Source organism: Tachyglossus aculeatus, chromosome X3 (genome assembly GCF_015852505.1).
Source record: "Tachyglossus aculeatus isolate mTacAcu1 chromosome X3, mTacAcu1.pri, whole genome shotgun sequence".
Taxonomy (NCBI): domain Eukaryota; kingdom Metazoa; phylum Chordata; class Mammalia; order Monotremata; family Tachyglossidae; genus Tachyglossus; species Tachyglossus aculeatus.
Window position 1 is genome coordinate 33945416 of NC_052099.1, and position 24699 is coordinate 33970114.

At 46.0% G+C, this 24699-nt stretch overlaps 1 protein-coding gene across 1 annotated transcript in view; it reads left to right on the forward strand.

The window, feature by feature from the left end:
* Positions 1-24699, forward strand: part of INVS (inversin) — an 88612-nt gene that overhangs the window by 31850 nt on the left and 32063 nt on the right. Inside the window, exons 3-6 of the mRNA XM_038770358.1 lie at positions 10136-10309; positions 13826-13993; positions 16515-16695; positions 19765-19874. Coding sequence (XP_038626286.1) covers positions 10136-10309; positions 13826-13993; positions 16515-16695; positions 19765-19874 — 633 coding nt within the window. The remainder of the gene's footprint in view (positions 1-10135; positions 10310-13825; positions 13994-16514; positions 16696-19764; positions 19875-24699) is intronic.

The following is a 24699-nucleotide window of genomic DNA, read 5'->3' on the forward strand; positions in this document are numbered from 1 at the left end:
CTCACAGTCTAAAAGGGGGAGACAGAGAACAAAACCAAACATACTAACAAAATAAAATAAATAGAATAGATATGTACAAGTAAAATAAATAAATAAATAAATAATTAGAGTAATAAATATGTACACACATATATACATATATACAGGTGCTGTGGGGAAGGGAAGGAGGTAAGGGGGGGGGGGATGCTTCACTTTAGCAAAATGGTGGCCAACTTTTTTCTTCTGGAGACGCATGAATCCACCGAGCTGCAGGGATGAAATAAAAGTTTTCTTTGTTTTTCACACTGACAGTGGCTTACCTCTTCTTAAAGGTCTGGGTGCCAAATTTAAACACGGGGCGTACTTAGAATCCAAATAACTCGGCCCCCCTGAGGGTTCTTTCCTACCACCTGCAATCCAGGTTTCTCTCTGATTCTGTCCCCTCCTAGGGAATTCTCCCTGGGAATTCTACACAGCCTGCAGCGAGAGTCAGGGCAAGCCCCAATTCCACCCGGGCCTGCTTCACAGACCTTTCTCTGCCATGGTTACATCATCATAATAATAATAATAATAATAATAATAATAATGGCATTTATTAAGTGCTTACTATGTGCAAAGCACTGTTCTAAGCGCTGAGGAGGTTACAAGGTGATCACGTTGTCCTACAGGGAGCTCACAGTTTTAATCTCCATTTTACAGATGAGGTAACTGAGGCACAGAGAAGTTGTGACTTGCCCAGAGTCACACAGCTGACAATTGGCTCAGTATCTGAGTCTCATGAGTGTGTGTAACTGATACGTGGGCATGTCTGGGTGCGTGAACTCGGGTGTGTGTGTATGTGTGAATGTTTGTTGGAGTACTAGTAGCAATAGTATTTATTGAATACCCGCTGAGGGAAGTGCACTGTAGTAAGCACTTGGGGGAGTGTAACCAACACCCAGAGCACGTTTCCTGCCCTCGGGGGGCTCTAGATTGAGGTAGGATGCGGCCGAAGGCGAGGTGCTTCAGGTGGCTTCTAGACTGTGAGCCCACTGTTGGGTAGGGACAGTCTCTATATGTTGCCAACTTGTACTTCCCAAGCGCTTAGTACAGTGCTCTGCACACAGTAGGCGCTCAGTAAATACGATTAATTGATTGATTGGCTGCATGGACAGGAGAGGCTGGAGATCATTCTTGGTTCTTCCGAGATCAAGCTCACACTATGGCAGAGCTGGTCAAGGCAGGGGAGTGGAAAGTAATTAGTCCTCCCTCCTCCCATCCTGGCCATTTCAGTAAGAGTTTTGCTCTTCCAGGGGGCAGGGCTGCAGTGGTTAAGAGGTGGGGGGCTACATTGGTTGGGGGGGCACCCCTTGCCGCCGACCCCTTTTAGACTGTGAGCCCACTGTTGGGTAGGGACTGTCTCTATATGTTGCCAATTTGTACTCCCCAAGCGCTTAGTACAGTGCTCTGCACATAGTAAGCGCTCAATACATGCGATTGATGATGATGATGACCCCTTTCCCACATCCTCCCACACCATATAATAATAATGATGATGACATTTATTAAGCGCTTACTATGTGCCAAGCACTGTTCTAAGCGCTGGGGAGGTTACAAGGTGATCAGGTTGTCCGCGGGGGGCTCACAGCCTTCATCCCCATTTTACAGATGAGGGAACTGAGGCCCGGAGAAGTGAAGTGACTTGCCCAAAGTCACACAGCTGATAAGTGGCGGAGCCGGGAATTGAACCCGTGACCCAGAGAAGCAGCATGGCTCAGTGGAAAGAGCCCGGGCTTTGGAGTCAGAGGTCATGGGTTCGAATCCAGGCTCTTGCCAGCTGTCAACTGTGTGACTTTGGGCAAGTCACTTCACTTCTCTGGGCCTCAGTTACCTCATCTGCCAAATGGGGATTAAGACTGAGCTGATCACCTTGTAACTTCCCCAGCGCTTAGAACAGTGCTTTGCACATAGTAAGCACCTAATAAATGCCATCATTATTATTATTATGACCTCTGATTCCAGAGCCCGTGCTCTTTTGCACTGAGCCATGCTGCTTCTCCGCTTCTCATATATGCCAGACCGCCACTCTCTCCACCTTCAAAGCATTACCAAGGTCACATCTCCAACTGCACCGGAGAATTTTACTTACAAATCCTATTTTATGGCCAAATTGACCTCAGTGAAATACTGTTTCTGTGGCATAGAGCCGTAGACCAGCGGGCCTTTATCAGGGTAGCTACTTCAGTAGCCACTGAGGTCTTTCACTATCCAGATTCCCGCAGGATATTCCCACCGTTGGGAGACTCCCTTGGTAGGTCTTCAGTCAGAAATTTCCGCCACTGGCAGTGTGGCCCAGCCACGTTTTATTCACCCCTCCACCATAGTCAGATATTGGTCAGACTTCCCGAGGACCATTTAGACCTACCCGATTGTCAGAAATATTTCTAATTGCTTTATACTGTGGGGCTTGTCTCTTGAGGAATCAGTAAGGATGAATGAGGTAATCAAGAAAGAGCATTATTTCTATTGTTAATAGCAAACACGTGAATTTGTTTCTAGTTGCCTTTTCAGCACTCATTTTCAGTAATATTCTTCTACCCCCTTGATGGAGTGCGTAGTCGGTGTTTGATGTAAAATGTAAGCAAACATAGCCTTTTCCTTGTACGGGTAGTGCAGTTGCAAATGAAAACTTGGAAAAAAATGCGATCGCTAAAAGATCGGAAATGATCATTGCGAAAGAACTAGTTTGTCCTTTTTAAAATCAGTGACGGGCTATCCTAGTGTAAGATTCAGAGAAATTGATCAGTAATAATGGTTCAAAATTGTATGAGTTCATGGCATTTTGACTCATGTTTACTTTCTCGAAGGAGTGCAAATAAAAATTTTTAAAAACCCCTATAAAAGGCAGAGACAATAAAGGTAAATGAATAGTTGAGTTTCTTCCTATGTTATTTTAAGGCACTGCTCAGAGAGGCAAGATATTCTTTGTCCCCTTTCACACCTTCCTGATGTTTGTCAAAATTTCAGATGTGATCGTAATTCGAAAAGGGTAGCAGGCAGAATGAAGTTTTGATATTAATCATCCAGATTAAGACAAGAGTTCTGACTTCCGCATAAAACACAAAGGAAAAGGCCAGCCGTGGGATTTATGTTATTCAGGGTGATTCAGTCATCACGAGCTCATCCAAAAAACTGCCTCAAATAACTCCTTTTAGACCTTACTGAATTGCACTTCTAATCATCAGAAGTAACAACATTAAGATGGGGTAAAATGTCACTTGGAAGTGTTTCTCGGTTTAAATAGAAATTAAAATCAGAGAAGATGCTGGAACCCATTAATTGACTTTGGCCTCTTCTGGGCAGAATTGCAGCCCACACTAGGATTCTGGTTGCCGATGCATTTTAAGCCTTATAAATCAACGTAACAGCAGTTGGGCCGAGATCCCTGGATCTGGGTGCTAGCAGGGATTCGATTTGTACGCTTGGTTCTGGGAGCGCTGAGCTGTGGGGCGGCAGTTTCAAAATCATTCCAGAATCAATTAACTGTCAAGGCTTATGAACATTCATTCATTCATTCTGTTGTATTTATTGAGCACTTACTGCTTGTAGATCACTGAACTAAGCACATGAGAGAGTACAATACAACAATAAACAGAACAGATAGATTGTTCTACTAAAGTCTTGAAACTGTCTTCTTTGTAACCAAAATGTTGCATCTTTTACACGGAATTTTGTTCTCAAGGCTCGCTGGGTGACAGTGGAGGGTTGCTGACCTGCTCTCTTGTTCAGATGATTATCTGGAGGTTAGAAAAAAACAACTAAATGAAAAGCACCTGCATGCCAACGTATCCGATAAACAAAGCAACCCCTTTGTACTTAGAACAGTGCTCAGCGCTTAGAACAGTGCTTTGCACACAGTAAGCGCTTAACAAATGCCATCATTTTTTTTTTTTTTTGTGGATTTTGGATCACTCTCTGCTTGCAAAAGGTCTTTACAAAGTATTGTATGAATTGTGAAATGTTATGATCAAACAGTTCAAACCTTACTTCCATGTATGAAGAGTATGAAACCTCAGTTTTGGTTTCCTTGAGAACTTTTGCTCCCTTAACAAGCTCAGAGATTTGGAGCAGAGTGCCCTCTTAAGGAAATTGCAGCCTTTAGTTCTCCAGTTTTCTCCCTAGTTAAAAGAGATAATTTCAGTGACAATTGTGGGACACAGAGTCAAGGGAATTCAGAATTCTTATTTGGATTTCACCATACCCTTTGACTGAATGCCCCTGACCAAGTTGGCTCCATCCAGGTATACTTATGGAAAATACCTTTTTAGCCCAAATCCACGCTATTTATTTTACTTGTACATATCTATTCTATTTATTTTATTTTGTCAATATGTTTTGTTTTGTTGTCTGTCTCCCCCTTCTAGACTGTGAGCCCACTGTTGGGTAGGGACCGTCTCTATATGTTGCCAACTTGTACTTCCCAAGCGCTTAGTACAGTGCTGTGCAATCAATCAATGTCGTATTTATTGAGCACTTACTATGTGCAGAGCACTGGACTAAGCGCTTGGGAAGTACAAGTTACTGCACACAGTAAGCGCTCAATAAATACGATTGATTGATTGATAGACCTCCAGCTCCACAGCCGGTCATTAGTGGGGATTGTAAAAAGCTCTAGTGTTTTTGAGGGCCCCCTCCCTTCCAAGCCCACTTTTACCTTTACTCCTTTTCTGCTCCGTCCCTCAACTCCCAAATCCGTGATCCTATCCCGTACATCTCTGCCAACCTCTAGACTGCGAGCTCACTGTCTGTTGTACTCTCCCAAGTGCGTAGTACAGTGCTTTGCACACAGTAAGCGCTCAATAAATACGATTGAATGAATGAATGAATGAACCTGGGTGGTCCCAGGACCCTTCTCAGAGTCTGCGAGGACTTTTCAGTGAAAGCACCCTGTCTCTGTAGACATACCATATTGCTTTTGAGTTCTGCAAAGCTAAATTGGGATAAAAAGCCTAAATATCACATCTCTCTCACATTATCTGGTTTAGTCGTACGGAGGGCACCGTGGGGCCATTACAGTGCAGGTGGAATCTGGGAAATCTTCCCCCACCGATCCTGGCTGGGGAAACTACAGCCACACCCATGTTTATAACCTTAACCTTAATTCTGCTGGGGAATCCCCCTCATGTGTGGAAATAAACACCCTTCAAAATAGCATTCATTTGCATGGTAGTTAGGAAAAGTAGGCGCCTTGCACACTGACACCCAGAGTAAGTGAGATGAAATTGAATGAGTTTCTGAAAGCTCTGCCTCTCCTGCTACATTTTGCAATCTCCAGATACCGCTGTCCTTCCCTCCCTCGGGGATCCAAATGGGTTTTCCATTCCCAGAATGCCTTATAAGAGTTCCTGCCCATCCCTGCCCACCTCTGCCTCCTAGACTAGTTAAAAAAAAAACAAAGGACAAATTCTGATCTTGTCTCTTCCCCAACTTGGAAAGAAGAGATTGACTTCCCAAGCTGATAAAAAGCTAGGTAAAAGGAAAATGAGAACCCTTTTTTGATATTTAAGTCACTCCTATCTCTCAGGTTTCATTACTCTTTTCAGATGAAAAATGGTGTACAGCAGAGTCTTTTTCTCATTAAACCTGTATGTCCTGGATATTCTGATTATTAGATTAAAGCCAAACCAACACGTTCCCCCTCCTATTTCCCTGTGTGAACATAAGAGATTTGGTTTACTAAACTTATTACAGTTTGTCTCATGATTTAGAGTCACTAAGATAAATTCCTCCTCGAGTATATGTGTATATATATATATGTGTGTGTATATATGTATATATGTTTGTACATATTTATTACTCTATTTCTTTTACTTGTACATATCTATCCTATTTATTTTATTTTGTTAGTATGTTTGGTTTTGTTCTCTGTCTCCCCCTTTTAGACAGTGAGCCCACTGTTGGGTAGGGACTGTCTCTATATGTTGCCAATTTGTACTTCCCAAGCGCTTCGTACAGTGCTCTGCACATAGTAAGCGCTCAATAAATACGATTGATGATGATGATGAGTAATCAGAGACTTCCAGACTTCTTTTTTTTTTTGCCAGTTTCGGGCCTTATGGCCTCCTTTCCCAGGGCCTCTTTTCCCAATTCCTTCCTCCTGGATTCCAAAGCTGGTCCTGGAGTTTTAAACAATTTAATAAAAGGCAGACTGAACGATCTTGTAAAATCCAGCTGAGATTTAAGCCACGAATCGTTCAGAATATTCTGTGAACCGCTCTTCCTGCTGCAGCAAGCCACGAGGCAGGTAAAGATTCAGACTCCGCTTATGTCATGCAGGCTCTTGCACCCGAGTGAAAGTTTTGGGCAAGCTTGGTTTCCCAGAGAGAGATGTGTTAGTGGCTCAGCCTGCAGAGTAGCAGAAATGGAAAAAGTCTGAAGCTGAGGGAGCGGTATAGAAGCAAGAAAACCACTGTCCCATAAAACAAATTAGAGAAGAGGAGGATATAAGCGACAACAATGCATGTTATTTCTTGTGCGGTCCTCCGGTGGGCATGGAAACCCTTGTGGGACTCACCGCCATTCATGGAATGAGCCTGCATTCAACCCTGGGATTAGTAGTTCACCCAAGACGTGTATTTAAAACTCAATTCCAGATTTGCCTCCAGCTCTGTAATGTGTGTTTACTGACTGGGACAGGGGATCTTGTTAAATAGCCCTTGTTAGGATAAGAGCCATTCAGTCAATCAATCCATCCTATTTATTGAGCAAGTGCAGAGCACTCTACTAAGCACTTGGGAGAGTACAACACAAAAATAAAAGACTCATTCCCTGCCCACACGAGTTTACAGTGCGGAGGGGGAGCCGGACAAAGTAAATGAATAAATTACAGATGTGTACTAAAAGTGCTGTGGGGTTGGGGTGACGAGTACAGGGAGCAAGTCCGGGTGACACGGCAGGGAATGGGAAAGGAAATAAGGGCCTCTTGGGGGAGATGCACTTTCAGTAAGACTTTGAAGGTGGTGAAGTGTGTGGGCTGGGTTGTAGTAGGAAAGTAGTGAGGTGAGGTAGTAAGGGGCAAGCTGATTGCTTTAAAGCCGATGGTAAGTAGTTTCTGTTTGATGCAGAGGTGGATGGGCAACCACTGGAGGTTCTTGAGTAGGGTAACATGGACTGAGCGTTTCCATAGAAAAATGATCCGGACAGCCGAATGAAGTAGGTTCTAGAGGAGGGAGAGACAGGAGGCAGGGAGGTCAGCAAGGAGGCTGATTCAAGGCAGGATAGGATAAGTGCTTGGATTAATGTGATAATAATAATAATAATAATAATGGCATTTGTAAAGCACCTACTATGTGCCAAGCACTGTTCGAAGCGCTGGGGTAGATATATGGTCATCAGGTTGTCCCATGTGGGGTTCACAGTCTTAATCCCCATTTTACAGATGAGGTAACAGGCACAGAGTAGTTAAGTGACTTGCCCAAGGTCAAAAAAGCTAAGTGACAGAGTCGGGATTCGAACCCACAGCCTCTGACTCCCAAGCTCGTGTTCTTGCCACTAGGCCACACTGCTTCTCGTCGGTCGAGGCCCACTTGACAAGGGCTTGGGGGTGGTGGTCACGTGATAGTTTGGAGAGGGAAGGGTGGATTTTAGCAGTGTTGTGAAGGTTGAACTGCCAGAATTTAATGATATTTTGAATATGTGGTTGAACGAGAGAGGGATTCAAAGATCACACCAAGGTTAGGGTTTTGTGAGACAAGAAAGATGGTAATTCTGTCTACAGTGATGGGAAAGTCAGGGGGAGGACAGGATTTGGGTGGGAAATTAAGGAGTTCTGTTTTAGGCACCTTAAGTTTGAGCTGAGGGTAGGACATCCAAATAGAGATGTCTTGAAGCCTGGAGGAAATGCAAAGACTGCAGAGCGGGTGATAAGATCAGGGCTGGAGATGTAGATTTGGGAATCGTTCACATAGAGGCGGTAATTGAAGCCACGGGAGCAAATTAATTGTTGGAGGGAGTAGGTTAAGATGGAGAATAGAAGGGGACCCAGAACTGAACCTTGAGGGACCCCCACACTTAGGGGATAGGAGGCAGAGGAGGAGCCCACGAAAGAGACTGAGAATGAGCAGCCATTTGGAACTAGTGCTCACCAAGGATTCCTTTGCTTTGGTGGCTCTTAAAAACTTCCTCCAGGCCATTTGGAAGAAGATTTGGGGAAGATTTTTTTTTTATCTGGGTCCTCGGACAAGGACTCACGGTGAACAAGCAAGCCTTCTGTTATTTTGGTCACTTATTTCAAGACTTACCTTTCAGAATAATTGGAAAAAACCAAGCAATAGTTATCTTTCAGAAGTTATTGCAAACTCTCTTCTTTATCCCCGTAGGAAAGATATATCTCTTTGTCCTCTGAGGGATTTCCATTCTGCATGGAGAGAAGAGTTGGAAATAACCCTTCCTTCCACCCCCTTCTCTCTCCTAAAGAGGAAGTAAAGAAGAGGAGTCCAAAGGGGGAGAATACCAAAGAAAAACTTGGTCATTGCTTTATAACATTTTAGTTTAGCCATTTCATACTAGAGCTGTGTTACTGAGAACCAGAAGAACTGCCTTGGCAAAAGCAAGATGAGGAACAAATATCTGTGGATAAGTTTCCCCCTCTACTGTAATTTACCTGTGCACTACATTATTGTCCAGGCAGTAACCCAGACTTGCCCAGAGAAACAGGAACGCTGTGTAATTTTTTAGTAACATAAACTGAATTTTAAATAACCCTTGGCAGTGCAGGCTGCCGTTTTCTTCTACCATAGCAAAATTAGCCCCAAAGCAGGATGGACAGATTTTCAGGCCCCAAACTGAGGTCAGGGGTGAGGGGGAGGACACCAATCAATCAATCAATCGTATTTATTGAGCACGTACTGTGTGCAGAGCAGTGTACTAAGCGCTTGGAAAGTACAATACAGGGTTTAAGTGCTAGTGGGGAAGGTGGTTCTTGCAGTTCAGAGCTTCCTCCCTCGCTGCCCACTTTCGCTTCCCGCAGACCCTGGTTCCTTAGCAAGTGACCCTGGTTCAGGCGCTTAGTACAGTGCTCTGCACACAGTAAGCGCTCAATAAATACAATTGAATGAAGTGAAGGAGAGTACCTGGGACGGAGTAGCCAGGGAACAGCAGCAGCCTAGTGGACTGTCCTCTGGTGTTTATGCCACTTCTCTGAGCCTCAGTTACCTCACCCGTAAAATGGGGATTAAGGCTGTGAGCCCCATGTGGGACATGGACTGTGTCCAACCTGGTTAGCTTGTATCTACCCCAGCGCTTAGTACAGCGCCTGACATATAGTAAGCGCTTAACAAAGACCATCATTAAAAAAAAAAGATGTAGCACACTCACTAACGGAGGATGCTCAGACCATCTACAGAGCTACATCCCTGGCAACGAATACATATAAACAAAATCAACTGGAGCTACCATTTTCAGGTTTTCTCCCCAGACTTCACAGACTTCACTCCTTCCCTTCCCCATAGCACCTGTATATATGTTTGTACATATTTATTACTCTATTTATTTATTTATTTATTTTACTTGTACATATCTATTCTATTTATTTTATTTTGTTAGTATGTTTGGTTTTGTTGTCTGTCTCCCCCTTTTAGACTGTGAGCCCACTGTTGGGTAGGGACTGTCTCTATATGTTGCCAACTTGCACTTCCCAAGCGCTTAGTACAGTGCTCTGCACACAGTAAGCGCTCAATAAATATGATTGATTGATTGATTGATTGGTGCATTTGAGGAGTTTAAGACTGCAAATTCAAATCCAATCCTTACCTTGCATTCTGGGCACCAGCCAAGTAGCTTGTTCTAGTTTTAACTTCCAAACTCTATCGTGGCCTGCCTGGGAGTCAGAGGACCTGGGTTCTAATCCCAGCTCCACCACTTGTCTCCTAGACAAGTCACTTCACTTCTCTACCTCAGTTTCTTAATTTATAAAATGGGAATTAAGACCGTGAGCCCCATGTGGGACAGGGACTGCGTCCAACCTACCTTGTATCTACCCCATTGCTTAGAGCAGTGCTTGGCACATAGTAATCACTTAAATACTGCAGTTATTATTATTGTTATCTGCATCATCATTTAGAGGGTAAGAGTGGCCTCCTTCCTTACCTTACTTACCTGTTGTCTCTGGTTTCTCCAGGGAAATTATCGCTTCATGAAACTCTTACTCACCCGTCGTGCCAACTGGATGAAAAAGGACCTGGAATCCATGACTCCACTGCACCTGTCCACCCGGCATAAGAGTCCTAAATGTTTGGCTCTCCTGTTGAAGTTCATGGCCCCCGGAGAAGTGGACACACAGGACAAAAATAAGGTAAGCCACCGTGGGGAAAGCAACGGAGCTCTTTTTCCGTAGAGCAGGAAATTTGCTGGCCTTTGGGAGATCATCATCTTCCCCGATAGCTTGTAAGCTCCATGTGGAGAGGGATCCTGTTGCTTCATTATTTTGACCTCAGTAAATGCTGCTAGTACTATTGTTACTCTTAGATGATTTGGAATCCTATTCTACCTAACCACAATAAACCCAGATTAATTACCCAGGCACCTGCTTAACCAGTGAGTTTGATGGTGCTTTTACTGTCAACTGTAGTTCTTTGCCTTCTGTTAGTTCTCTGCTCCAGGTATCATCATCAATGGTATTTTTTGAGTGCTTACTGTATGCAGAGCACTGTACTAAGCACTTGGGAGAGTACAAGACAGCAGAGTTGGCAGACAGGTTCTCTCCCCACAGGGAGCTTACAGTTATCCCCTGTAGTTACCAGCTCCACGAGGAAGCTCCTGTCAGTCAAGGACCCGGAGCTTGGCTTCCTCACAGCTTGAGGGCCATGTGCACCTGTGATGCTGCTGGGGGTGGCTCTGTAATAATAATAATAGTAATAATAATGGCATTTCATTCATTCATTCATTCAATCGTATTTATTGAGCGCTTCCTGTGTGCAGAGCACTGTACTAAGCGCTTGGGAAGTACAAGTTGGCAACATATAGAGACGGTCCTTACCCAACAGCGGGCTCACAGTCTAGAAGGGGGAGACAGACAACAAAACAAAACATATTAACAAAATAAAACAGAATAGTAAATACGTACAAGTACAATAAATACAGTAATAAGTCTGTACTAACATATATGCAGGTGCTGTGGGGAGGGGAAGGATGTAGGGCAGGGGGGATGGGGAGGGGGAGAGTACTCCTTGCAGCTAAGGGCCCTACAGTGCGCCAGTTTATTGTTGTATTATCCTCTCCCAAGTGCTTAGTACAGTGCTGTGCACACCATAAGCACTCAATAAATTCAATTAACTGACCGATAACGGTCCCATCCACCACAGCCACAGCAGAGGGTATTGGGGAAAGACATGGTGAAGTCCTAGTGGACTGCAACTTTCCAGCATTCCAGAGGTTGAGATCTCATTCCTCTGGACCAGTTGGAGCAGAAGCTGATGGGACGTCCCACTGGCATGGAATTTAAGTGCTTACTATGTGCCAAGCACTGTTCTAAGCGCTGGGGCGGGGGGTAGTCCCACGTGGGGCTCACAGTCTTAATCCCCATTTTACAGATGAGATAACCGAGGCCCAGAGAAGTCAAGTGCTTGCCCAAAGTCACACAGCTTACAACTGGCAGAGCCAGGATTAGAACCCACGATCTCTGACTCCCAACCCCGGGCTCTTTCCACTAAGCCACTCTGCCTCTGTAGGCAGCCCTCACCTCTTCATGGAGAATCCCCCACTTCCCTGGGGATGGATGGCTGGCCATGGTGTAATTATAAATGCCCTGGGGAACATATCAATCAATCAATCGTAATTATTGAGCGCTTACTGTGTGCAGAGCACTGTACTAAGTGGAGGAGGGGGAAGGGGTCGATTTACTCATGACTCTTTCTCCCTCCTTCCCTGCCGCAGTCAGCTTTCTTGAGCAGCCCCTATGAGGCCTGTAGGTCTGAGCTTGCGTAGCGTACTTCATTTCTGTCACTTGTTTTCTGATGTGTCTTGCATATATTTTTGCACTATCATCATCAATCGTATTTATTGAGCTCTTACTATGTGCAGAGCACTGTACTAAGCGCTTGGGAAGTACAAGTTGGCAACATAGTTTGAGTTCTTTTTATATTACTGTATTTATACTTGTTCTGCCTTCATCATCAGCTTCTAAACTGTTCACCTGCCCCCGCCAATGCTTAGTACACAGCTGTGCATTAGTGAACCTTCAGAGACTATTTTTGACCAGCCAACTCCCCTGCTTTTAAAGATCTCCTTTAATCTCTCAGCCTGAGGCCATTTCCTCCGAGAAGCATGCCGCAATTAACCCCACCTATTCTTTAGCCCTTAGTTCATCCTTGTAATTAGTGCAGTTAAGAGAAGCAGCGGGGCTTAGTGGAAAGAGCACGGTCTTGGGGGTCAGAGGATATGGGTTCTAATCCCGCTCCACCACTTGGGTAAGTCACTTCACTTCTCTGGGCCTCAGTTACCTCATCTGTAAAACGGGGATTAAAAGCGTGAGCCTCACGTGGGACAACCTGATTATCCTGTATCTACCCCAGCGCTGAGAACAGTGCTTGGCACATAGTAAGCGCTTAACAGATACCATAATTATTGCCTTTTTTTATGCATGGTACATATTCCTATTGATTAATTGCTTCTCTTGGGCTCTCTTATTGGATTGCATGCTCCTTGAGGGAAGGGAATCTATCGCTTACATGTCTCCCTAAGGGTCTTGTTCAGTGCTGTGCTCCCTGCTCTCTAAGTACTTGCTGGCTGATGTCCTGACCCCATCCTTGTTCCCCTCTCAATGAGAGTCTTCACCTGCCCAACCTTGGAGTCTTTCTTCCATTCGGCCCCAGGAGGACTCAGGCTCAGAGCCCGGTTTCAGGTGGTCGTGTTATTATTTCCGAACCAAATTTCTCCAAGACGGTTTTCCAAGGTTTTCCAAAATATCTGACAGCTGAAGAATTATTTTTCACCTTTTTCTGATTCAGAATTGACAAATGAGATTGTATGACCCTGCCGGAAAATATATGGAGGTGAAGTGGGGAGGGATTTTGCCTTCAGGACTCTGAGCTGAGCCCTGGGGGGTTCTTGTCTGGGAACCCTCAGACACAGCTGGGGGCTGGGGGATCCGGAGAGGTAGTACCTTTATGCCCTCCCTCTGCCCATCCGCCAAGCTAGCTCTCTTCCTCCCTTCAAGGCCCTACTGAGAGCTCACCTCCTCCAGGAGGCCTTCCCAGACTGAGCCCCTTCCTTCCTCTCCCCTTCATCCCCCTCTCCATCCCCCTCATCTTACCTCCTTCCCTTCCCCACAGCACCTGTATATATGTATATATGTTTGTACAGATTTATTACTCTATTTATTTTACTTGTACTTTATTTTACTTGTACTCTCTGTATTTATTTATTTATTTTACTTGTACATATCTATTCTGTTTATTTTATTTTGTTAGTATGTTTGGTTTTGTTCTCTGTCTCCCCCTTTTAGACTGTGAGCCCACTGTTGGGTAGGGACTGTCTCTATATGTTGCCAACTTGGACTTCCCAAGCCCTTAGTACAGTGCTCTGCACACAGTAAGCGCTCAATAAATACGATTGATTGATTGATTGATTGATTGATAGTAGAGAAGCTGAGGAGAGCTTTCTCTTGACAGCCCCAGGAGGGGACGGGGGACAACAGATGTCCCATTTCTACCGTTCCTTTGAGCCTAAAGGGCACCAGGTTGTATCCAAGTTATGGATACAGAAAGACTCCAAAAATTCAGTTTGATATTTTTCTTTCAACAAGCGATAGAGACGAGAAATTGAATCACTTCTTTGTTAGCAACGTTGTCATGTGACTCTCTTCTCCTAGCAAACTGCTCTGCATTGGAGCGCTTACTACAACAACCCAGAGCACGTGAAGCTCCTCATAAAGCACGACTCGAACATTGGGATCCCGGACATCGAAGGCAAGATCCCCCTTCACTGGGCGGCCAACCACAAAGATCCCAGCGCCATCCACACAGTTCGGTGTATCCTGGTGAGGACAGCGGTTTTGCGAAAGCTGCTCTGTCTAGCTCCTGCTCAGTGTCATCTTCCTCAACCCTCTGTGGATTCCCCATTGCCCCTGCCAAGCAGGAGAAGGCTGCGTTGGGGCCGCCTCTCGGGAAGCCAGTAAAATAGCGTTGCTAGGCGGGAGACGGCCCCGACTGTAATTCAGTGTCCGTCGCCCTTGTAGTAATAATAATAGTAATAATGATGGCATTTGTTAAGCGCTTACTATGTGCAAAGCGCCGTTCTTAGCGCTGGGGGGGGATACAAGGTCATCAGGTTGTCCCACGTGGGGCTCACAGTCTTCATCCCCATTTTACAGATGAGGTAACGGAGGCACAGAAAAGTTAAGTGGCTTGCCCAAGGCCACACAGCCGACAAGTGGCTGAGCGGGGATTCGAACCCATGACCTCCGACTTCCAAGCCCGCGCTCTTTCCACGGAGCCACGCTGCTTCTCAAATGATGATAATGGCATTTGTTAAGTGCTTACTGTGTGCAAAGCACTGTTCTAAGGATACAAGGTGATCAGACTGTCCCGCGTGGGGCTCGCAGTTTAATCCCCATTTTGCAGATGAGGTAACTGAGGCGCAGAGAAGCTAAGGGACTTGCCCAAGGTCACACAGCTGACAATTGGCCGAGCTGGGATTTAAACCCATGACCTCTGACTCCAAAGTCCGTGCTCTTTCCATTGAGCCACGCTGCTTCGACTTGTAAGACTGCAAACTTATTGAGGGCAGAAATCCTGTATACTAACTCTATTGTTATTTCTTAAACATTGAATTCAATGCTCAGCACACGGTAGACACGCAGTAAAATGTTTGACCTTTTTTTTTTAATGGTATTCAAGTGCTTACTATGTGTCAGGTATTGTGTAAGGGACTTGCCCAAGGTCACACAGCTGACAATTGGCAGAGCTGGGATTTGAACCCATGACCTCTGACTCCAAAGTCCGTGCTCTTTCCATTGAGCCACGCTGCTTCGACTTGTAAGACTGCAAACTTATTGAGGGCAGAAATCCTGTATACTAACTCTATTGTTATTTCTTAAACATTGAATTCAATGCTCAGCACACGGTAGACACTCAGTAAAATGTTTGACCTTTTTTTTTTAATGGTATTCAAGTGCTTACTATGTGTCAGGTATTGTGTAAGGGACTTGCCCAAGGTCACACAGCTGACAATTGGCAGAGCTGGGATTTGAACCCATGACCTCTGACTCCAAAGTCCGTGCTCTTTCCATTGAGCCACGCTGCTTCGACTTGTAAGACTGCAAACTTATTGAGGGCAGAAATCCTGTATACTAACTCTATTGTTATTTCTTAAACATTGAATTCAATGCTCAGCACACGGTAGACACTCAGTAAAATGTTTGACCTTTTTTTTTTAATGGTATTCAAGTGCTTACTATGTGTCAGGCACGGTACAAAGCACTGGGCAGGTACAAGATAACCAGGTTGGACGTAGTCCGTGTCCCACATAGGGCTCACCAGTCTTAATCCCCATTTTTACAGATGAGGGATCTGAGACATAGAGAAGTTAAGTGACATGCCCAAGGTCACACAGCAAACAAGTAGCGGACTCCGAGGCTCGTGCTCTGTCCATTAGGCCTCGCTGCTTCTCTTATTGGGTCCGGGTTGGTTACAAGGGCTACTCTGGGGTCGGGGTTGGGGAAAAGCATCCTGTGCTCCTCAGGCTCCCACTGTTTTGACCCCCGGCCCACGTCCTTCCCCTGGCCTGGAATGCCTTCCCTCCACACATCCGCCAAATTAGCTCTCTTCCTCCCTTCAGAGCCCTAATGAGAGCTCACCTCCTCCCGGAGGCCTTCCCACACTGAGCCCCCTTTTTCCTCTCCTCCTCCCCATCACTCCCCCCACCCTACCTCCTTCCCCTCCCCGCAGCACTTGTATTTATTTGTACAGATTTATTACTCTATTTATTTTACTTGTACATATTTACCATTCTATTTATTTTGTTAATGATGTGCATCTACCTTTATTTCTATTTGACACCTGTCCACATGTTTTGTGTGGTTGTCTGTCTCCCCCTTCTAGACTGTGAGCCGTTGTTGGGTAGGGACTATCTCTATCTGTTGCCGACTTGTACTTCCCAGGTGCTTATTACAGTGCTGTGCACACAGTAAGCGCTCAGTAAGTACGATTGAATGAATGAATGAATGAATGAATGGTATGATGTGACCTTGGGCACAGGGGTTTCCCCTCCATTTCCCCTTGCTGCAGCATCAGCTGGAGTCTGGCCACCTCCACAGTCGTTTCCTACCCCCACGTCCAAAGCCCAGTCTTTCAGAAACAGTGGCCAGATATTCAAGAACGGGGCATTGTCCCTGCCCTACTTCCTGGCATGAATAAAAAAGTCCCTTCACCCCTGTACCCCGAAGAGACTTTGCCTTCTCAAGGGGGAACGTGGATCTGGGTCTTTCTCTCCCCAGCAGCTTGAGTCAAATAAAAGTCTGAGAGTTTTCCATTTGTAATCTATTGAATGTCTAAAAACAGGATGCCGCTCCGACGGAATCTTTACTGAACTGGCAGGATTATGGAGGCCGCACGGCCCTTCACTTCGCCGTTGCTGATGGGAACTTGGCCGTCGTGGATGTCCTGACCTCCTACGGGAGCTGCAATGTAACCCCATATGATAACTTGTTTCGGACCCCTCTTCACTGGGCAGCTCTACTCGGTAAGCGGAAAGAGAGTTAAAATATCAACGAGCTCGGTGTTCCCCTTCCCAGAGTTGAAGATCACAGAATATCTCGTCTCCTAATCCGCTGCCTTTCTGGGATCCTGAGATTTGGCTGGGGATAGTGTGGCCTGGCTCTCTCTCTCTCAGAATCTGTTCCCATTAACAGTGTTTTGAGGGGCAGAAGAGGGGACTGACTTTGGGGGACCACCCACCCCCGTTGGGGAAACCAGCTGCTTGTTTTGTCAGATCTCCTCCAGAGGTACCGCTGTCTCCACTGTGGGCTCTAAATGCAGATAGATCAGGAGTGCTCTGCACATAGTAAGCGCTCAATAAATATGATTGATGATGACTCAAGATGCCCCAGTGAACTGGACTTGCCACAAGGACCCTGGTTTAAGTATCACGTTTGCTAAGGTTGGCACAAGTCTCCCGGACCAGTGCCGATAAGCGAGACTCCTGGGGCATGGGATGGGCAGCTTCTGCCCCCACAGCTGTGGTCCGTCCCTCCTTTCCCAGTTGGGGTGGTGGCTAGGGATGGACACTTGGGGATTTGTGTTAATTTGTGTGGAATTTAAGCTCCTTTCACACTATATCTTGTGCTTCTGTTTTATGTTGGGCACACAGGAAGGGATAGGTACAGAGGATAGTTCTCAGCATGCAGTCGCTCCTCCAAACATAGTTAAGCCTCCGCTCACAGCAGGGGCTCAGTTCAGTACTCTGAACCTAGTAGGGGATTAGCCGGTGCTGTTGATGATGAGGATGATTGTGTTGCCCTTGCCTAGGTTCTCTGGCTGCCATCAGTGACTTATTTGGATCCCGAATCTGTGCAACCTGCCCGCCTGCCAACAAAATATGCAAACCCTACCTGGACAGTGGCCAAAGAGGATAGTTGTGGGCCATTGGCTGCTCTCCTTCCCATTAGCGTCACCTTTACTTTTATGGTATTTGCTTAGTGCTTACGATGTGGCAGGCACTGTAGGGGTAGATACAAGCAAATCAGGTTAGACACTGTCCGTGTCCCACATAGGGCTCACAGTTTTAATCCCTATTTTACAGGTGAGGAAACTGAGGCACAGAGAAGTGAAGTGAATCAGCTGTCCTCCCTGAGGGCTTAACCAGGAAACAAAAATCTAGAGCTCAGCCTGAAGTCAAACTAGATGATTGGGAGATGGATTCTTCTCGGGAAGAAGAACAACCTGATTTTTAGGATTGCAGATGAAAGTGGCGTACCCTCTGTTTCCCTCTTATTCTCGCTCTGGTGCTGAGCTCACTCTTGCTTCCAATTCCTAATTTCCATAGGGCTTTCCAGCAACCCCCCTTCGTCTGCATGTAGAGCTTTTGTGGGAGAAGAGAGTGGCAGAGGCCCACCTTCCCTCCCACTCTTGGGACCCAGCCCCGACTCTCTCCAGCCTCAGACCTGTCCGCAGAAGGGATCTAGTCAGGCTAAAGCCACTGTTGCCCTGTTGGAGAGTCCTTTGCCCCCAGGGGAACAAGGGGAATGTCCTCTCATCCGCAAACACTCATGGGGATGTCCGGCTTCGCCATCCTCTCCCCCACGGCCGCCCCATCAATTTTGCCCATGGGCTGTGTCAGACCAGCTCTCCACAGTGGTAAAGGGGAGAGACAGGCTTATTACTAAAACAGTCAGAAAAGTTTACAACTGGGGTACAGCAATCCCCTCTCCTCAGACTGAATCAGGGGAGCCAGCCAGTCTCAGCAGGAGTTCCTCTGCCAAGTGCCAGGCATAGAAACCTGATCCATGATGGCATAGTTGCCCTTCGTCTCTGACTGTTCTGCCACTTCCAAGAGGGTTTTCACACCTGAGTAAGGCTAAGAGAGTCATCAGCCACGAGCCTGCCTTCTGCCCTGGCCCTGTTTTCACCTTAATTGCCCAGGTTGAGTCAAAATTAGAGTTCATCAGGGTAAAGCAGTCTGTAACTGAATTGAAAAGAACATCGTTTGAATCATGAAACCCAAATTTCAGCAGCAATTTGAAAAATTTTCAATCAGGGAATATTCCTGTTGATACTTAATACGCTATCATGTTGTTAGGGTGCAAACCATACACAGAGGGTAACACTCCTGCAACTTAAGAGGCCAAAACATTTAAAGACATTAAAAGCAATGGTGACCCGGGGTCTTAACTTTGTCCTTTTAATTTACTTTCCCTCATCCTCCTCCCTCCCTCAGTCCACCTGCTACAGCTGACAAGTTAAGTCACCTGAGCTAGATTTGATCCAGCTCCTTAACCATTTCTTTCTGTTACCTCTCTAAGTGTAGGGTTCTATTTGCTTCTGGCTCCCTGGAATTTACCTAGTTCTGACGACAGTTATCTTAGTTAAGCCTTGGGAGAGCTGTTTAATTGCTCATGTATTTAAGATCAAAATAATCTTAAATAGACTGGATTAGGAAAGAAATGACGCCCGCGGCATGAAAGAGTTCCAAAAATAATGTGCCTCAGCCTGCAGGAGTACATGTGATTTTTCCAAATTTTATTTGAAAAATTAAACTAGCTCATGGGTTTATTAAGACAGAAACCGAAGGCGTAGGTTTTACCTGGTTCTGGGGCTTGTTGTCATTGTTGAGGATTTTGGACAGAATCACCAATCTAGGGTGTTTTGTGAGGGGGACTCCCAAAAAATGGATGTCTAACTTGGGCAGTGAAGTCCACAGCGGCTACTGAGGCAACTGCTTGCCGGGTCATGGCCCGTTGACACAGAATCGGCGCTGTGCTCTAGCTATTTTGGCCATCGATGTTTCCTGCGCATAAACATTTGAGGGATCTTCGGAATATTCTCTCCTCCTCTCTGCCTGTTCTCTCATTGCAATGCGGGCCCCAGTGGGAATGTGACTGGCAAAGGGCAAGTGTCCCTGAGGAAGCCACTGTAATCAATCAATTAGTGGTGTTTAATGAGTACTTACTATGCGCAGGACTCTTTACTAAACACTTGGGAGAGTATGATGCAGTAATCAGTTTCTTTGCACAGGTTTTCTGGACCAAGCCTTGATTGTCACTTTGAACAGGCCAGTCCATCACTACCGTGCCACTTCGTGTCTTCTTTTCAGGTCACACCCAAATTGTCCATCTCCTTCTGGAAAGAAACAAATTTGGCACCATCCCGTCGGACAGCCAAGGAGCCACCCCGCTGCACTATGCAACCCAGAGCAATTTTGCGGTAAGACCCAATGCGTCATGATAATGAAACTCGTGAGCTTCAACTACAGCGTGGATCATATTCCCTCGTCTGGGATGCGTGGCAGCAGTGCAAGCAAAAGTACGGAGTTCTTGGTTGAAGGTCCAGCCTGACTATTTAGATCCGAAACGCTTTTCGATGAGGTTTCAGACATCCGCAAGAGTGTGACTTCATAATCAAGAGGTGTCAGAGAGTTCTGTCAGCTGTTTAACATGATTATCTGGCTGCAAGTTAGGAGCCTTTTTTGTAAGAGACAAAACCCCGTGGTGGGGGAATAAATTGGAAAGCAGTGACACGAAAGAAAGAGCTAGTGATGAACTAGTAAGAACAAATGGGAGTAATCCCCTAATTGGGTTGGGTTAGAAGGTCCATCTCCCTTCAGTTCCCTTCAATAGATGCATCAGGACATTGAGGGGAACCAGTCTGGTTGGTTGCCAGTCTGGACATCCATCCTCAAGGTTAGTGCTGGACCATTGAACACCTCTAGTTTTCACACTACATCTCTAACTTTTCCCCTAGTAATCTGTTATTAACCACTCAACAGTGAATTTGTCCAAATCCACATTGGTGAGAACTTGAGACCCTGTTTCAAACCAGCGTCAGCCCTTCTAAACTGTTTGCCGATATTTCTCAGCTAGCGCTAAGTAAAGCTGCCTACAGATATAATCTAAAATCCATGACATCATGATGTCTCGCTTATCCGTGTTTCCTATGTTTTTGTTTCCAGGATAAATTTGTATTCTGGGTAATGATGGCTTGTTAGGAATGTCCTTTCTTCTTGTGCATTCGCACAGTAATTAAGTCAAAGTTATGCTTCCCTCCTTGAGCTCAAGAAGGGTGTTATAGAGGCAAGGTATTCCTTTTCCAAAATCAGTCAATTAATCAATGGTATTTATCCCCCTCATCCCCCTCTCCATCCCCACCGTCTTACCTCCTTCCCTTCCCCACAGCACCTGTATATATGTATATATGTTTGTACATATTTATTACTCTATTTAACTTGTACATATCTATTCTATTTTATGTTAATATGTTTGGTTTTGGTCTCTGTCTCCCCCTACTAGACTGTGAGCCCACTGTTGGGTAGGGACTGTCTCTATATGTTGCCAACATGTACTTCCCAAGCGCTTAGTACAGTTCTCTGCACACAGTAAGTGCTCAATAAATACGATTGATTGATTGATCTAGTGCTTACTGTATGTAGAGCACTTGGGAGAGAACCATACAATAGAGCCTGTAGGCATGATCTTTATCCACAAGGAGTTAACAGATAAGAGGGGGCTTGCAGACAATAAGATAAATTATAGATGGGTAAATGCTGTGGGGCTGGGGGTGGGATGAATATCAAAGTGCTTAAGGAGTATAGACCCAAGTGCATAGGCGATGCAGAAGGGAAGGCAAATAGGTGAATTGGAAGCTCAGGGACAAGAGGGAAGCAGCGTGGCTCAGTGGAAAGAGCCCGGGCTTTGGAGTCAGAGGTCATGGGTTCAAACTCCGGCTCTGCCAGTTATCAGCTGTGTGACTTTGGGCAAGTCACTTAACTTCTCTGTGCCTCAGTACCTCATCTGTAAAATGGGGATTAAGACTGTAAGCCCCCCGTGGGACAACCTGATCACCTTATGACCTCCCCAGTGCTTAGAACAGTGCTTTGCACATAGTAAGCGCTTAATAAATGCCATTTAAAAAAAGGGAGAAGGGCCAAAGAATAATAATTATTATTATGGTATTTGCTATATGCCTAAGTGGGTAGATACAAGATAATTAGGGACTGTCCCACAAGGAACTCAAAGTCCAAGTAGGGAGGAGAACAGGAATTGAATCCCCATTTTACAAATGAGGAGTGTGAGGGACTGAGAAGTTAGAGAAGCAGCGTGACTCAGTGGAAAGAGCACGGGCCTTGGAGTCAGAGGTCATGGGTTCAAATCCTGGTTCCGCCGCATGTCAGCCGTGTGACTTTGGGCAAGTCACTTCACTTCTCATCTGTAAAAAGGGGATTAAGACGGTAAGCCCCCCACCGTGGGACAACCTGATCACCTTGTAACCTCCCCAGCGCTTAGAACAGTGCATGTAGTAAGCGCTTAATAAATGCCATTATTATTATATGTTTGCCCAAGGCCACAAAACAGGTAAGTGGCGGAGTCAGGATTAGAACCCAAGTCCTCTGATTCCCACATCCAGGCTCTTCCCCCTCAGGTCACACTGCTTCTCAGATCAGTTCCTCCTTCAGAAATCACTCTGCGGCCTCTAGGACTTGGTGCTGACCTGCTTTCTGACTGGCCGGCTGGAAACTGAGTCCAGGAACTGAGTCCAAGAGGGGCAGATACTGCTGCCCGGAGGAAGGAGCCTGGCAAAGGCTGTGCCAGGGCAGGGGAACCAGGGCATCCCCACTCCAGCTTCAAGATCTTCACCTCCCTTGCACAAGGACTTCAGGGGGTCTTGCCAGGGTTGCTGTGCTGCGCATGGTAAATGGCTGTCTCCTCTCCCTCTCTCCCTTCTTTCTCCCTCTCCCTTCCCCTCCTCTCTCTTTCTCTAGAAATCCATTTGAGACTAAGGACTAGCTGGCTTATTAACATGACATTCCTCAGGGCATTTTCACTTTTTTTTTATTTTACGTGGGACTGTTAGGGATGGGGCAAAGAGTTTCCCTTTAAAAAGCGTCCCGTTGAAAGGGTGATTAAACTAGCTAGCAAAGCGGACCGTTGGGAAGAAAGGAAAAGCCTCATTCATTGAGAGTATGAGAATTCCTGGGAAAGGCAGAGGCTTCCCACTCTTGTTCCTTTGGCTCTAGAAGCCCCACGGAGGGGACCAAGGGCAGGGGGGCTGAGCAGAAACGGGTCCAGCTGAGAGCCCAGCCTAATGAGCCGCAGCCTGCACCTGAGGACCGAGGACTGGGAAAGGGAACAGGATGGGGCTGCTTGACAGGGATTCTGAGTCGTCTTATCTGCGACTTCTCTTTCCTCATTATCTTCCTTGTCTTCTCCTAACTGCTAGCAATCCCGGCGCTGGAAACCTGGCTCTGAGGGGCTGATTCACGTCACCGCTCAACCCCACCAGCCACGATTTCATCTCCTCCCCATACAATATTTCAAAGTATTGTAACACTCATCCACAGACACCACTGACACCTCCAAAGGAATGGATTCACAAAACACCCAAGGACGTATATGGAAAGCATAGACATATACGGACGTGAATAATGTTCGGGGAAACAGTCGCACCCACGGGATCCACGGTCCCATATAAGTATAATTTATAACTTGACATCGATGTGAGGAAAAGATGACAGCAGGAAACCCAAGCAGCTGCTGTATGGTTTCCTGAAAGGGAAAGCTTGCAAACCGGAAGAAGAGATGTTGTAATCCTTGGTGAAGCAAATTTCTAATAATATTAATAACAGCACAACGTAGCGGTGGGCTCCCGGTTGATCGCGGTGACTGGCTGGCTGGCAATAGTCAAGAAGGAGGCAGCTCTCCTCAAGCAAAAGTGTACTAAGCGCTTAGTACAGTGCTCAGCACACAGTAAGCGCTCAATAAATACGATTGATTGATTGATTGATCAGGGAACCTTAAAGGCAGGCTCCACAACCAACATAGGCTTGCTTGGGACAAACTAAATGCAGCCAGGAGTTGTCTTTGTGCCCCTGAAGGGCAGATGGAGATGTTGGTGGTCCATCCATCTTTTCAGCCACAATCGCATGCACTGATAGGACCCCACCATCCGGGAGAGCACAGGCCTAGGAGTCAGAGGACCTGAGTTCTAATCCAGTCTCTGCCACCTGTCGGCTTTGTAACCTTGGGCAAGTCACCTCACTTCTCTGGACCACAGTTCCCTCATGTGCAAAATGGGACTGTGACATCTGTTCTCTCTCCCCACATGAGCCTCGTGTGGGACCTGATTAGTACAGTGCCGATTAGCACGTAGTCTAGTACACTGCACACAGTAAGCGCTCGGTAAATGATTGATTATCTTGGTGCAGTGGATAGAGTGTGGCCTCGGAGTCAGAAGGTCATGAGTTCTAATCCTGGCTCCGCCACTTGTCTGCTGTGTGGCCCTGGGCAAGTCAGTTCACTTCTCTATGCCTCAGTTATCTGTAAAATGGGGATTAAGACTGTGAATCCCTTGTGGGGCAGGGACTGTGTCCAACCCAGTTTGCTTGTATCCACCCCAGTGCTTTGTACAGTGCCTAGCACATAGTGCTTTGCACACAGTAAGTGCTCAATAAATATGATTGAATGAATGAATGAAAGTGCTTAAATAATAATAATGATAGCATTTATTAAGTGCTTACTATGTGCAAAGCACTGTTCTAAGCACTGGAGAGGTTCCAAGGTGATCAGGTTGTCCCACGTGGGGCTAACAGTCTTAATCCCCATTTTACAGATGAGGTAACTGAGGCCCAGAGAAGTGAAGTGACTTGCCCAAAGTCACACAGCTGACCATTGGCGGAGCCGGGATTTGAACCCATGACCTCCGACTCCAAAGCCCGGGCTCTTTCCACTGAGCCACGCTGCTTCTCTAACAAATACCGCAATTTATTTTCATTTTTTATGTATTTATCTTGTACCTACCCCAGCGCTTAGTAATAATAATAATGATGGCATTTGTTAAGTGTTTACTATGTGCTGAGCACTGTTCTAAGCACTGGGGTAGATACAAGGTAACCAGGTTGTCCCACGTGGGGCTCACAGTCTTCATCCCCCTTTTACAGATGAGGTCACTGAGGCCCAGAGAAGTGAAGTGACTTGCCCAGAGTCACACAGCTGATAAGTGGCGGAGCCGGGATTAGAACCCATGACCTCTGACCCCC